The 15,784-nt window shown below is 40.0% G+C and overlaps 1 protein-coding gene across 1 annotated transcript in view; it reads left to right on the top strand.

Annotated features, from left to right (window-relative positions):
• CNTNAP3 (contactin associated protein family member 3) overlaps positions 1-15,784 on the top strand; it is a 247,828-nt gene that overhangs the window by 216,634 nt on the left and 15,410 nt on the right. Inside the window, exons 17-19 of the mRNA XM_089305409.1 lie at positions 872-1,042; positions 1,692-1,910; positions 5,466-5,705. Of these exons, the coding sequence (XP_089161535.1) occupies positions 872-1,042; positions 1,692-1,910; positions 5,466-5,705 (630 nt within the window). The remainder of the gene's footprint in view (positions 1-871; positions 1,043-1,691; positions 1,911-5,465; positions 5,706-15,784) is intronic.

The following is a 15,784-nucleotide window of genomic DNA, read 5'->3' as shown; positions in this document are numbered from 1 at the left end:
TGAGCCTTCTCCTCTGCTTTCCCAGGTACATTAGCAGGAAGGGAGCTGGATCAGAAATGGAGCAGTTGAACTCAAACCAGTGCTTATATGGGGTGCTGGCACTGCAGGCCATGGCTTTACCTACTACACCACAACACTGGTTCCTCAAATAAATAAATCTTAAAAAAAGAAAATGACCATTGTCAACAACCATGATAATAATTCAAGTGTAATCAGTAAGTTTTAAAATCAATGGATAAGAGTTTGAAAAAATTAGGTGTGTTTTATAGCCTTAAGGTGTCAAAACATTCATGAATTGCAGAGAGAAAAGCATTAAGTATCTATGGGAGAAACTTGACAGATGCCCCTTCACAAGGCAGACAAAGCTAATATGACAAGTAGTGGGACTAATCAACACTGTGTCCCTCCCGATGGGATACACCAAAGAAAGCAGCATCACTTTTAGACCATAAACTCTGGAGTTGTCTCAGATCTTATTCATTCCCTTACCTTCCAACATCCAGTTCATCAGTAAATCCTATTATTTCTCACTTTAGCCCTATTCTGAATCTAGCCCTATCTCACCGTCTCCACTACAACTCCAGTTCAAGCTGCCATTGTCTCTTGCCTGCATTGTTGGCTGCCATCTCGTAACTGATCTCACTGGTTTTGTTTTGCCTTCTTTAGCCTTTTCTCAACACAGAATTCTGTTCCTCAAAATAATCACCTTTTGGCTGTTGATGTCATGATAATGTGAGAGGAATGTTCAGAACTCTCAGTGAAGACTTATGTAGTTATTCTTGTGGTTAGCAGTAAACATGTAAGTATAAAATGTGGTTTTTTTGTTTCATGACTTTTTTTCTCTTTTGTGTTTTTTTCTTTTTGTAAACAGACTCATTTTGGAATTCCGCTTCCTTCAACACTGAGACGTCATACCTTCACTTCCCCACTTTGCATGGAGAGTTTACTGCGGACGTATGTTTCTTTTTTAAGACTACAGTCTCCTCTGGTGTGTTTATGGAGAACCTGGGGATCACAGACTTTATTAGGATAGAGCTGCGTGGTACGTTGCTCACTCCGGCCAAGTCAGGGGATGCCCATGATTTAGCAATAAGAGCTTCTGTAAAGTATCACCATGCTTATTTTATAATTGTGTTTTTAATTTAATCATTTTAAGAGGAACAAAAACTGTGAGGTATGAAGCACATAAAAATTCATCAAAATGTGCCTTCTCCACTATTGCCGAGTCTGTTCACAGCTTTAAATCAAACTCATCAAATTGCTAATTGAATTATAATTGACCAGACATATTATTTTTCATGCACTCGAAGCTTAATTAATTACCATCAGATTTGTTAAATGTGTTTTCAAATTAGATGAGATTTTTGAGCCGTTTGAAAATAAAATTACTTATACATAAAATGCTATTTGGATTCTAACTGTGGGTGTGTATCTTTAATATTTAGTATTTAGCAAGACTGAATAGTATTCTCTGAAGATAATTACCATAAAATCAGCTTTGTTCTGTTTTCTTCTCTCTAGGAGACACATTTATTTTGCCCTCCATCCCCAACTCAGTGTCGCATTTTCTGCAGCAGTGTCATTTTCTTCTTTCATAGTGAGCATGTTGTGTTTTCCTGTGTCTGCTCCTGAGGAGACAAATGTTCTCCCCTGTGAATTAACATGAACAATATCCATATATGTATTTCCAGCTCCCACAGAAGTGACCTTTTCCTTTGATGTGGGGAATGGACCTTGTGAGGTCACAGTGCAGTCGTCCACCCCCTTTAATGACAACAAGTGGCATCATGTGAGGGCAGAGAGGAACATTAAAGGAGCATCTTTGCAGGTCGATCAACTCCCTCAGAAGATACACTCTGCCCCTGCTGATGGGCACGTCCGTTTACAGCTCAACAGTCAGCTCTTCATTGGTGAGTGCTATTGATTGAAATTGAACTTGGTGTGAGTGCAGAGTTGGGCCTAAAGAAGGTCATTACTACAAAAGTACTTTCAGTAACACTTGAAAACAAGTGCTACTGCTATTGACATAATTTATTGATAACCTAGAGGTCAGTTCTAGAAACTTGCTGTGTACTTTTTATTTGATATCACATTTTGTTGATACCATTTTTTAAATCCATCTACATATGAGATAACCAAGTCTCAGAGAGGTAGAGTAGCCACTTGGTAACAGGACTCTGAACCCCTGATGGCCAATTCCCAAGCTTGAAAAATTCATATTACAGATGACTGGCATTTGTGACAGCTATATTTTATCCTCACTATTAGTGTGACAGCTAGAACTTTTTATTCACTTCTTCAGGTTCACTTCTCAATGCAGTTAGCTAATTTGTGTTATAATTGAAACAGAAGTCCCCCAGTGTCCACGCAGCAACACATCCCACAGTGTGTCCATAGCAGGCTTTTAGGCTCCCCACTCCTGTCCCCCCTCCTGGTACTCTCACCACATGCTTCTTGTTTACAACCACATCTTGCTCCTTTAATCTTGCAGTGTATTTAATTTTTTAAAGATTTACTATTTATTTATCTGAAATGCAGGGTATCCATTTAAAGATTACAGCTCTGGGTGATGGAAGTCTTTTCTTCAATTTACTTATTTATTGTTTAATCATTGTTTATTTTTTCCAAGGTGGAAAATATATTTTGCTATATTACTTTTCAGACTATTCTATTCTAACTTAAAACTGAGCACAATGAGGGAGTAGCTCTCACTTGCTAATTTCTTATGCATTTTAAAGCACATCAAGAACACAGTTCAATTAGAAATTGGACTAAGTCACAAATGATCACACAACCTACTTTATAGGGGGATGCATGTGACTTACGGGTACTAAATGCTGCACAGTGAATTCAAACGCATGTGAGTGTGTGTGTATGTGTGAGTGAGAGAGAAAGATAATGTATGTGTGTGTATGTGTTTGCAGGGGGTGTGTATATACCATGGCTCCATAAAAACTAGCTCTAGACAAAATGCTGGTTATATTATAGCAAGAAGAAGCCTTTTCAAAAGGCTTGAACTCATCAAACTACCTGAAAGGAAGAACACAAAGTGAGTCAAATTAAGGAACTTGTTTTTCTCTCTTAGTATCCTTCAGATTATTTAGTGGAATACCTAGAAACAAAATTAGTATAAAATTCACCTATAATAAGCATTCACACAAAGGTAAGTTTTATAAAACTGGTGGTTAGAGCTGACATTGTGGCACAGTGGGTTAAGCTGCACCCATGACACCAGCATCCCATATGAGTGCTGGTTCCACTTGCAGTCCAACACTCTGCTAATGGCCTGGGAAAAGCAGCAGAAGATATCCCAAATACTACTCATGGGGAAGATTCTGATGGAGTTTCAGGTTCCTGGCTTCAACCTGGCTCAGCCATTGCCATTGTGGCCATTTGGGGAGCGAAGCAGCAGATGGTTATGCCTCTCTCTCTCTCTCTCTCTCTCTCTGCCTTTCAAATAAACAAAGCAAGCCTTTTAAAATAAATAAATAAAATTGTGGTTGAACCGCAGACTTTAGAATCACCCAAAACCTGGTTGAAAATTCAGATTTGGAGCTACTTAACAGAATCTCTAAGAGGAGGCTCAAGAATCTGCATTTTTCACACTCCAGGCAATTCCTGTGTTCCTAGACTCATGTTTGTAGAATTCTGGCTTATATATCATTCAAGTTTAATATGATAAAATATCCATGTGTGTATTATTCAGTTAATGCCATTTTACCACACTATCATCAGAAAGGAATGCATAGAACAAGGGATAACTTGCATCAGATATTTTATTTTATTTTAATTTTTTTAAACTTTTGTTTAATAAATATAAATTTCCAAAGTACAACTCATGGATTACAATGGCTCCCCACCCCATAACTTCCCTCCTACCCACAACCCTCCCATCTCCCACTCCCTCTCCCATTCCATTCACATCGATTCATTTTCAATTCTCTTTATATACAGAAGATCAATTTAGTATATATTAAGTAAAGATTTCAACAGTTTGCACCCACACAGAAACACAAAGTGTAAAATACTGTTTCAGTACTAGTTATAGCATCAAATCACATTGTACAACACATTAAGGACAGAGATCCTACATGAGGAGTAAGTGTACAGTGACTCCTGTTGTGGACTTAACAATTGACACTCTTTATGGCATCAGTAATCACCCTAGGCTCTTGTCATGAGTTGCCAAGGCCATGGAAGCCTTTTGAGTTCACTGACTCTGATCATATTTAGACAAGGTCATAGTCAAAGTGGAAGTTCTCCCCTCCCCTCGGAGAAAGGTACCTCCTTCTTTGATGGCTCGTTCTTTCCAGAGTGTCTTGGCTTTCCATGCCTAAAATACTCTCATGGGCTCTTCAGCCAGACATGAATGCCTTAAGGGCTGATTCTGAGGCCAGAGTGCCATTTAGGACGTCTGCCATTCTGAGTCTGCTGGTATCCACTTCCCATGTTGGATCATTCTCTCCTTTTTAATTCTTTCAGTTAGTGTTAGCAGACACTAGTCTTGTTTATGTGATCCCTTTGACTCTTAGACTTATCATTATGATCAATTATGAACTGAAATTGATCACTTTGACTAGTGAGATGGCATTGGTACGTGCCACCTTGATGGGATTGAATTGGAATCCCCTGGCATGTGATATTATAATATGATTTCATCCTTCCTGTTTCCTTGCCTTTGTAAACTTTTCTTACTTTGTTTTGGGAGTTTGCTAGGAAATTTATCTTCATACATTCTTATTATTCTAAAAATTTTGAATATTCATATATAATCATGATGTATGTTATATTTTCTAATGTTGCAAACATTTATTTTAAAAATAGTACAGAGCAGATTTTGGATTCAAAAACCACAAGAGACATAATCAGAAACAGAATATAATTGGACCAAAGAAAAAAAAGGACAAAGCCATAGGCATTTCAGAAGGGTAAATAGTGGAAAACTATTTACATGTCTTTTGTAAAAGAGCAAGTCTACAGAAGAGTATAATACCAAGATATAAATACAAAATATAGTGCCATATGCCATCTAAAAGAAGAGACTGGAACCTCCCATGGAACAGGCAGTCAGGGGAGCTGCAAGGGTGTTTCATTTTGTCTGCAGTGCTGCCTACCTGAGCTTTTCTTTATTTGAAAGGCAGAGTTACAGCTAAAGAGAGAGAATCTTCCATCTGCTGGTTCATTCCTAAAATGTCTGTAATGGCCAGAGCTGAGCCAGACAAAAGCAGGGAGCCAGGAGCTTCTTCCAAGTCACCCATGTGGGTGCAGGGACCCAAGTACTTAAGTCAATTTCTGCGGCCTTCCCAGGCACATTAGCAGGGAGCTGGATCAGAAGTGGAGCCGTCAGGACTGGAATACGCCCCCACCCATATGAGATATTCACGTCACAGGTGATGGCTTTATCTGCTAGGCTACAATGCCAGCACCCACGGAACACGTTTCTATTTGTAGTGTTTCCCTTGCAGGAGGCACGGCCAGCAGGCTGAGAGGCTTCCTGGGGTGCATTCGGTCACTGCAGTTGAATGGTGTGTCCCTGGATCTGGAAGAAAGAGCCACAGTGACACCAGGAGTGGAGCCCGGGTGTGCAGGACACTGCAGCAGCTATGGACACTTGTGTCGCAATGGAGGGAGATGTCAGGAGGAGCAGAGAGGAGTGTCTTGTAACTGCACGTTGTCTGCATATGATGGGCCATTCTGCACAAATGGTGAGTGTGACCAAAGAGCAAGTTACAGGGAATTGAGGGGACACTTAATAAAGAACACTGCTGGCATTTGATGTTATAACAAAAGGGCAAATTGTAAAATTATTTGAAATGGAATAATTTCTATTCCAAATTCCATTAAGGGGGATATGACTATTTTGAAAACCTAAGATTGTTAAATAGGTTATCAATCTCCCTTGGATTTCTTACGTGGAAGATATCTGTTACCCCCATATTCTATTTAATGTTAATGCTCTCAAAACAATTTGGTTTTTGAAACCATATCCTTGGGGTGTTCTTGCTTTTCAGATCGGTAAAGCATTATTGTTATTTGTGGTAATAACTTGAAGTGATGCATGATTTTTTAAATTGTGTTTTCTTATTAAATAGTTATATTAACTAGGAGAGAAAGTATGTATTTAATTAATACTGACATGTCATTCACATGACCACTCAGACACTTTAACCTGGGATGTTTGACTGCCTTTTTTTTTTTTAAGATTTATTTATTTGAAAGAGAGAGAGAGGGGTAGATATACACACAGAAACAGAGAGAATGAAAATTCTTCTATGCTGATTCACCCCACAAATGGCTACAACATTTGGGACTAGGCTAGGCTGAGGCCAGTAGTCAGGAGCTTTATCCAGGTCTCCTACGTGGGTGGCAGGGGATTAGGTACTTGGGCTATCTTTCGCTGCTTTTGCAGGCACATTAGCAGAGAATTGTATTGGAAGTGGAATAACTGGAACCAGAACGGGTGCTCACATGGGATGCTGGCATCACTGGCAATGGCTTAACCCATTGTCCCGCAGTGCTGGCCCCAACTGTTCTTACAGGAATATCATGGCACATGCCATGTTTTTAAAAGAGGGGAACTGACTTTGGTATTAAGTACACTGTACTGACTTTATATATACTTAAATTTGTAATACTTTGATGGAATTTCTATTTAATCATCAAAACTAAATTTAGCAGCTTTTTAAAGTGCCTCTGGTCTGTCATGCATATACAAATACTATATTTAACAGCATAATTGGTCAAACCTAATGGTTCTTATGAAAACAAGAGAAATGTTGGTGGTAGGCAGTTAAGAGGAGGATAACTCCAGGAGAGCAGCAAGTTAAATCATAGGCAAGCTACAAGACTAAAAGACAGAACCAAGGAATGAGACAACTAAGAAGCTTCCTTCTGAAGTCATAACAAGTCTCAAAGACTGAAATCAAGACTAATCCTGTGGGAGGAGGGGAAGGAGAGAGGACTCGATTTAATTAAATCAGACTAAAGCAATTTAAATTTCAACTCTAGAGCCTTACTGAATATGACAATATGTAGAAGCTAACAAATCTGCATGATACCAACACAGGCAGATAGGTTAACACAGAGAAAAGATTAAAAAAAGAGAGAAGGAGAACAGTGGCATTGTGGCACCGTGGGTTAAGTATGCAACCGCAGCTTCCCATGTTGCAACATAGATTGTGTCACAGCTGCTCCACTTCCGATCCAGCTCTCTGCTAGTGCATTTTGAAAGGAAGCATATGATGGCCCAGTTACTTGGATCCCTGCTACCTTTGTGGGAACCCAGATAGAGCTCCAGTCTCCTGGCTTCAGCCTGGACTAGTCCTGGCTGTTGCAGCCATTTGGGGAGTGAACAGGCAGGTGGAAGTTCTCTCCTTCTCTCTGCCTCTCTTACTCTGCCTATCAAATAAATAAGTCTTAAGAGAAAGGGATGAGGGGGGAGGGTGGGAGCTGGTCAAAGAGAGAGCCTTTGCAGTAATGTGTGGCCTCCCACATTACTGCATATACGGAACCATATACTCCAGGAGGAATGACATCTGAGACCTATACTTCTAAGGAAATAGACTTGGTTGAGATTGCCCAGCTGAGTCACTAAACTAACAAAAAGCCCTGGAGAGAAACTATTTAGAAAATTGTTAGAATATTGTATCTTAAATATCAAACTTTGGGGCCTGGCGTTGTGGTACAGTCTGTTAACCTGCTGCCTAAGATGCTGGCATCCCTTAAGGGGCACAAGTCTGAGTCCTTACTGCTCCACTTCCATCCCAGCCCCCTACAAATGCACTTAGGAAGGCAGCCGGTGACCACCCAAGTATTTGAGCCCCTGCCACTTACATAGGAGTTCCAGGCTCCTGGCCCAACCCTGGTCATTGCAGATATTTGGGGATGAACTAGCAGATGGAAGATATCTTTTTTTCTTTATTCTCCTCTCTCTCTCTGTAACTCTGGCTTTCAAATAAATAAATCTTTTTTAATATCAAATTTTAAAAATACAAACCACCTACCTCACAAAGGATTAATATCCCAAATATATTAAAACAACCTAAAAACCTCAACAACAAAAATCAACCAATCCAGTTAAGAAATGGGCAAAGGTCTTCAATAAACAGTTCTCAAAAGAAGGAATACAAATGGCCAACAACTATATTTAACAAATACTCAACATCACTTACCATCAGGGAAATGCAAATCAAAACCACAATGAGATATCATACCACACTTGTCAGAATGGCTAAAATCCAAAACAGAGAGAGTACAAAATGCAAAGGATGCAAAGGGGAACACTTACACACTGTTGGTGGGACTGTAAATTAGTATAGCCACTGTGGAAAACTGGATGGAGTTTTCTTAAAAAACTAGAAATAGACTTGCCATATGATCTGGCAATCCCACTTTTGGGCATATACCCAAAAAACTTGAACACAATGTCTCAAAGAATATCTGTACCACCATGTTCATAGCAACACTGTTCACAATAGCCTAAATCTGGAATCATCCAAGGTGTGCATCATCAGATGAAGTGATAGAAAATGAGGTATATGTACACAATGGAATATCATTCAGCTATACAGTAAAAAAAGAATGAAAGAAGTACAAAATATATAAAAAGTATAAAATGAAAGAAGTATAAAAAAAAGAATGAAATTCTACCATTTACAGCAAAATGGACACAATTGGAGTACATCTTGTTTAGTGAAATAAGCCAGACCCAGAAAAACAAATACTGCATGTTCTCTCTTGCAAATGGGAGCTAAAATTTAAAAAAACAACCAAAAAAAAAGAAGAAAGAAAAAAGAAATGTTTACTTGTATCAACATTCCTGCAAATATTGTTTTGTAAATTTTGTTTTATAGCTTTGTGAAGCCAATGGTTAAGTAGTATGGTTTGAATGATCTGTGAGTACTTTATTTATTTATTTTTATTTGACAGGTAGAGAGAGAGAGAGAGAGAGAGAAAGGTCTTCCTTCCATTGGTTCACTCCCCAAATGGCCATAACGGCTGGTGCTGCACCAATCCGAAGCCAGGAGCCAGGAGCCAGGAGCCAGGTGCTTCTTCCTAGTCTCCCACGCGGGTGCAGGGGCCCAAACACTTGGACCATCCTCCACTGCCCTCCTGGGCCACAGCAGAGAACTGGACTGAAAGTGGAGCAACCAGGACTAGAACCCAGCGCCCATATGGGATGCAGGCACCACAAGGTGGAGGATTAACCAAGTGTGCCACAGCGCCAGCTCCTGTGATTACTTTAAAATGTACTGTGTATGGGGGAAATGGTCATTTTTCCATTCAAGTATCATTTATAGAGGTTGTCTTTTTTCCCCCTAAATTAGGGCCTTTTTGCTTTTTATTTTTATTTTTGTCTTTTTTTATTTCTTACTCAGTGAAGTATTAAGCCTTTTTACTGTAATGTAGATTTAAAATACGTTATCTCAAAAACTATAAAAAGGGGGTAAGAAAGAAAGAGGGTGGTAAGGAGAGAAGGGAAGGGAGGGAGTGAGGGAGGAAGGGAATCATGTTCTTAGAATTGTATCTACAAAGCACATTGAATCTGTTAAAAACTAATTAAAAATTAAAATTCAAAAAGTTTTAGAAAGTCAAATTCTAATCAAAATTTAAAATCATAGATATGCAAAAAAAAAAAAAAAAGAGAGCATAATCTACTAAGGGGGGAAAGTAGGCTGTAGAAGCTATTTTAGGGAGAGTCTAAATGTCAGGCTTGCATGGCAAGGATTCCAAAATAGCTATTATAAAAATGTTCAAAGAACTAAAAGTAACACTATATTGTAAACTGAATGTGTGTTTCCTACTGAAATTCAATCACAAATGTGATGATGGTTTGTGAAGGGGGTCTTATGGGAGACTATTTGGGCTTAAGTATAAGTCATGACAGCTTAGCTCTGGTGATGAACTTGGCACACTTAAAAGAAAAGGAGTAGATCAGAGCCCTCTCTTTCTCTCCACTGTGTGCAGATACGGAGAGAAGGATCTGCAAACCAGGGGAAGGACCTTCACAAGAAGTATGTTGGTACTTTTGCTATGGGTTTTATAGTCTCCAGAACTATAAGGAAAAAGCGTTTAACCTACGTAGTTTATGGTATTTTGTTATAACAACCCAAACAGACTAAGGCACCATGCTTAGAAAAGTGAAGATACGGGGTGGACATTGTGGTACAGGTCAACCTGCCTCTTGCAACACCTGCATCTCATTTCAGTTCAAGACCCAACTACTCTGCTTCTGATCCAGCTCCTTGCTAATTCACTTGGGAAACAGTGAGTGATAGCTTAAGTTCTTGAGTTCCTACTGCAATGTGATTGACCTAGATGGAGTTTATAGTTCCTGGCATCAACCTGGCCCAGTGCCAGCTGTTGGGCCACTTGGGGAGTAAACAAGCAGATGGAAGTTCTATATCTGTCACTCTGCCTTTCAAATAAAGAAAATTAAAAAATGTGAAGGTTATGCTGACAGTATATCCTTGAATATAGAATTATAACAAATATTTTTAAAAGAGAATTAGAAATTATATCATTAAAATGTACAATGATTGTAATGAAAATTTAACTAGAGAGTTTCAACAGATTTACAGTGATAGAAGAAGGAATCAGCAAACTTGGAAGATGGATCAATAAAATTATCTATCCTGTCCTAAACAGCGTTCTGGCCTCAGAATCAGTCCTTAAGACATTCGGATCTGGCTGAAAAGCCCATGAGAGTATTTCAGGCATGGAAAGCCAAGACACTCTGGCAAAAAAAAAAAAAAAAAAAAAAAAAAAAAAAAAAAAACCTAAATGAAAGATCTCCACGAGTGAGATCCCAGTGGAAAGAACAGGTCATCAAGGAAGGAGGTACCTTTCTCTGAAGCGAGGAGAGAACTTCCACTTTGACTATGACCCTGTCGGAATAAGATCGAAGTCGATAAACTCAAAAGGCTTCCATAGCCTTGGCAACTCATGACTAGAGCCTAGGGAGATTACTTATGCCATAAACAAGAGTGTCCATTTGTTAAGTCAACAACAGGAGTCACTGTGCACTAATTCCTCATGTAAGATCTCTGTCCTTAATATGCTGTACATTGTGATTTAATGCTATAACTAGTACTCAAACAGTATTTTTCACTTTGTGTTTCTATGTGGGTGCAAACTGTTGAAATCTTTACTTAATATATACTAAACTGATCTTCTGTATATAAAGAGAATTGAAAATGAATCTTGATGTGAATGGAAGGGGAGAGGGAGCAGGAAAGGGGAGGGTTGTGGGTGGGAGGGAAGTTATGGGGTGGGGAGCCATTGTAATCCATAAGCTGTACTTTAGAAATTTATATTCATTAAATAAAAGTTAAAATAAATAAATAAATAAAAATTATCTATCCTGAAGAGTAATGAGACTAAAGAAAAGTTGACAGAGCAACAGAGCAATGTCAGGCATGATTAATACATCACTATGTAATGAGAATATATGAAGGAGAGAAGACATAAAAGGATAAAGAAAAAGTGTTTTAAATATAATGGTTGGAATATTAGTTGAAGCATCCCCCAAATTAATGAAAATTATCATCTACACGTATGGAAAGTTCAGTGAAATCCAAATATGACAAAAAGAAACACCTACCCAGACACATCTTGATGTTGAAAATGAAGACAGAGGCTGGCATTGTGGAATAACAGGTTGTGCCACCACCATATGGTTGTGCCATATTGGCACCAATTCAAATCCTGGCTGCTCCACTTCCCATCTAACTCCCTACTAACACCCTGGGAAAGCAGTGGAGGGTGGCCCAACTACTTGGACCCCAGAACCTATGTGGGAGACCTGGATGAAGCTCCTGGCTCCTGGCTTCAGCCTCCCCAACTCCTGCTGTTTCAGCCATTTGGGGAGCAAACCAGTGGATGGAAGATCTCTCCATCTGTGTCTTTCCCTCTCTATATAACTCTGCCTTTCAAATTAATAAAATAAATCTTTGAAAAAAAAAAAAAAGAGGACAGGCTGACGCCACAGCTCAGTAGGCTAATCTTCCACCTGCGGCGCCAGCACACCGGGTTCTAGTCCTGGTCAGGGCACTGGATTCTGTCCCGGTTGCTCCTCTTCCTGTTCAGCTCTCTGCTGTGGCCTGGGAGTGCAGTGGAGGATGGCCCAGGTCCTTGGGCCCTGCACCCGCATGGGAGTCCAGGATAAACACCTGGCTCCTGGCTTCGGATCAGCGCAGTGCACTGGCCACAGCACGCCGGCCGCAGCAGCCATTGTGGGGTGAACCAATGGAAAAGGAAGACCTTTCTCTCTGTCTCTCTCACTGTCCACTCTGCCTGTCAAAAAAAAAAAGAGGACAAAAAAGAAATCTTAAAAGCAGTAAGAGAAAAATGACTCATATCAAGATTAACAGCTGACTTCTTATCAAAAATGTTTTAAGTAACAAAGCAGTGAGAAAATATATTCAAATAAAACAAATGTTATCCAAGAAACTATGCCCAGCAAAACTATCTTTCAAAAATGACAGTGAACTAAAGGTATTCCATATTTGTTTGTTTGTATATTTTTGGCCTTTAAGGAGCTGGAATTGAGCCTATCAGTTAAGATACTCAGTATCAGAGTGCCTGGGTTTGAATCCTGGCTCCAGCTCCAAACTCTAGCTTCTCACTAATGCAGACCCCTGGAGGCAATAGTAATGGCTCAATTAGTTGGGTTCCTGGATTCTGGTTTCAGTCTAGGTCAGCCCCCACCATTGTGGAAGTAAACCAACAGAGAAGCTCTGCCAGTCTCTCTGTCTCTGTTTCTCTTTCAATAAAATTTAATTTTTTTATTTATTTATTTTATTTATTTTTTTTTTTTGACAGGCAGAGTGGACAGTGAGAGAGACAGAGAGAAAGGTCTTCCTTTTGCCGTTGGTTCACCCTCCATTGGCCGCCGCGGTTGGCGCGCTGCGGCCAGCACACCTCGCTGATCCGATGGCAGGAGCCAGGTACTTATCCTGGTCTCCCATGGGGTGTAGGGCCCAAGGACTTGGGCCATCCTCCACTGCACTCCCGGGCCACAGCAGAGAGCTGGCCTGGAAGAGGGGCAACTGGGACAGAATCCGGTGCCCCGACCGGGACTAGAACCCGGTGTGCCAGCGCCGCTAGGTGGAGGATTAGCCTAGTGAGCCACGGCGCCGGCCAAATTTAATTTTTTTTAAACTGAGAGATGTGTGGGCATTTGACACAGCAGTTAAGATGCTGCTTGAGACACCCATATCCCATTCCAGAGTGCATGGTTTGCATCCTGGCCCTTATACTTCCAATCCAACTTCCTGCTAGTGTGCACCCTGGAACACAGGAGATTATGGCTCAAGTACTTGGGTCCCTGCCACCCATGTGGGAGACCTCCATTGAGTTCCAGGCTCCTAGCCTTGCTTTGGCCCAGCCCTGGCTTTTGCAAGCATTTGGGGAAAAAATTTTTTAAAAAAATGTCTTTTAAAACTGTTGGAATTCACAGCTAACAGACCCTCATGAGAGGAAATAACAAAGGTTGTTCTTCAGGCTGAAAGAATGTAAACTGACAGTTATTAAAGTCTACACACAAAAAAAAATTCTTTATAAAAATCAGTTTGTAGGCAATTATAAAAGGTAGAGTAAGAGCATATTTCTTATCCTTTCTGCTGTTAACAAATGTAAAAAATAACTGATTAAAATTATAATAAAGGATATATACATATCCTACATGTATATAGAAACATATACCCATACACACATGCATATATATACCCACACACATACACGTATATGTTATCCTACCAATATTTAATATATCTGACAACAGCACAGAGAAGGCAAATGGGAACCAAGCTGTACTAGAATGAAAAAATGACACCAGATGATAATATCACTCCCAGGGACAAACAAAAAGAATGGTAAATAGAGTAAATATCACAGTCTATATATACATATGTTCTCTTTTTTCTTTTCTAAGCTTCTTTAACAGACATCAAATGATATGAAATCATTGTAACAATGTGCTGTTGAGCTTGGTATGTATAAGAATAGCTCAAATAGGCAGAAGAAATAGCGTTCTATAGAAGTAAATTTTCTGGCTGAGCTTTGTGGCACAGTTGAGACACCCACATCTCATATCAAAGTGCTTAACTCGAGTCCCAGCTACTCTGCACTTTGGGTCCAGCTTCCTGCTGCTGCACCTGGAGATCAGTAGCTGTTGGCCTAAGTACTTGGCTTCCTACCACCTATATGGTAGGATGGAGATGGAGTTCCTGGCTTAGGCCTGGCCCAGTCCCTGTTGTGGGCATTTGAGCAGTCAACCAGCAGAGGGAAGATTCTCTCTCTCTCTTTCTCTCTCTCTCTCTCTTATAAGATTTATTTATTTATTTATTTGAAAGAGTTACACGGAGAGAGAAAGAGAGGCAGAGAGAGAGAAGTCTTCCATCCACTGGTTCACTCCCCAGTTGGCTGCAATGGCCAGAGCTGCGCCGATCTGAAACAAGGAACCAGGAGCTTCCTCCAGGTCTCCCACGTGGGTGCAGGAGCCCAAGGATTTGGGCCATCTTCCACTGCTTTCCTAGGCCATAGCAGAGAGCTATGGGACTTGAACCGGCGCCCATATGTGATGCTGGCATGGCAGGCTGCAGCTTTATTCGCTACGCCAAGGTGCTGGCCCTGTTTCTCTCTCTCTCTCTCTCTCTCTGTCCCTCCCTAACACCATATCATCAACTTTCAACTAAGTGAAAAGAAAAATCTCTTTTTTAAAGGATTATTAAAATTTATTTATTTGAAAAGCAGAATTACAGAGAGACAAAGAGAGAGAGCAAGCAAGAGAGATATTCCATCTACTGTTTCACTCCCCAAATAGGTGCAAGGCCAAAGCTGGGCTGATCTGAAGCTAGGAGCTTCTTCTGAGTCTCCCACATGGTTGCAGGGTCCTAAGGACCTGGACCATCTTCTGCTGCTTTCCCAGACACACTAGCTCGGAGCTGGATCAGAAGTAGAGCAGCTGGGGCTTGAACCAGCGCCCATATGGGATGCCAGGAATGCAGGTGGCAGCTTTACTCACTACACCACAGCGCCAGCCCCAAGAAAAATAATCTTTTGGAAGAAAAATTGGCACCCAAAGCTGAGAGTAGTTTTAAGATATACATTTGTAGCACAGATTAAAGATAATTTGGAGAATTAAATAAAATCTCCACTAGATGTTATTCATGTCTGGGTTGTGAATATGTTAAGATTTGTTACTTTTCGATTCAAGCTTTATTTTTAAGAAACTTATTTTATATCTATATTTATATAATTCATATATTTATTTATATATTTATATTTATTTACATTTATATTTTTTAAGAAACTTAAAACTTGGGTGGGTGTTGTAGTGCCATGCTGCATCATGTCAGGGTGCCTGGGATTGAGTCTCACCAGCGGTTCCAGTCCAGCTTCCAGTTAATGCATATGGGAGGCAGCAGATGATGGCCTAAATACTTGGGTTCCTGTCACTCTTGTGAGAGCCCTGGATGGAGTTCCTGGCTCCTAGCTTCATCCTGGCAGTTAGGGTGTGAACCAGCAGTTGGAAGATATCTGGGGGGAGGGCACCATTTTGTCAATCTGTCTTTCAAATAATTAATTTTTTAAAAGATTTATTTAAAAGTCAGAGGTACAGAGAGATAGGAAAGAGACAGGCTTAACCTGCAGCACCACAATGCTAGCACCTAAATACATCTTTTGAAAAAAGAATCTTAAAATTTGAAAAGTGAAAATATACAAACAGGAAAACATTTTTGTTTTACCTTTCAATGTATTAAAGTATTGGATTTACTCTTTA

The sequence above is a fragment of the Oryctolagus cuniculus genome, chromosome 10, assembly GCF_051225735.1.
Source record: "Oryctolagus cuniculus isolate XC-2025 breed Fujian yellow rabbit chromosome 10, ASM5122573v1, whole genome shotgun sequence".
Taxonomy (NCBI): Eukaryota; Metazoa; Chordata; class Mammalia; order Lagomorpha; family Leporidae; genus Oryctolagus; species Oryctolagus cuniculus.
The sequence above is the reverse complement of the archived record's forward strand: the minus strand, read 5'-3'. Positions and strand labels throughout refer to the sequence as shown.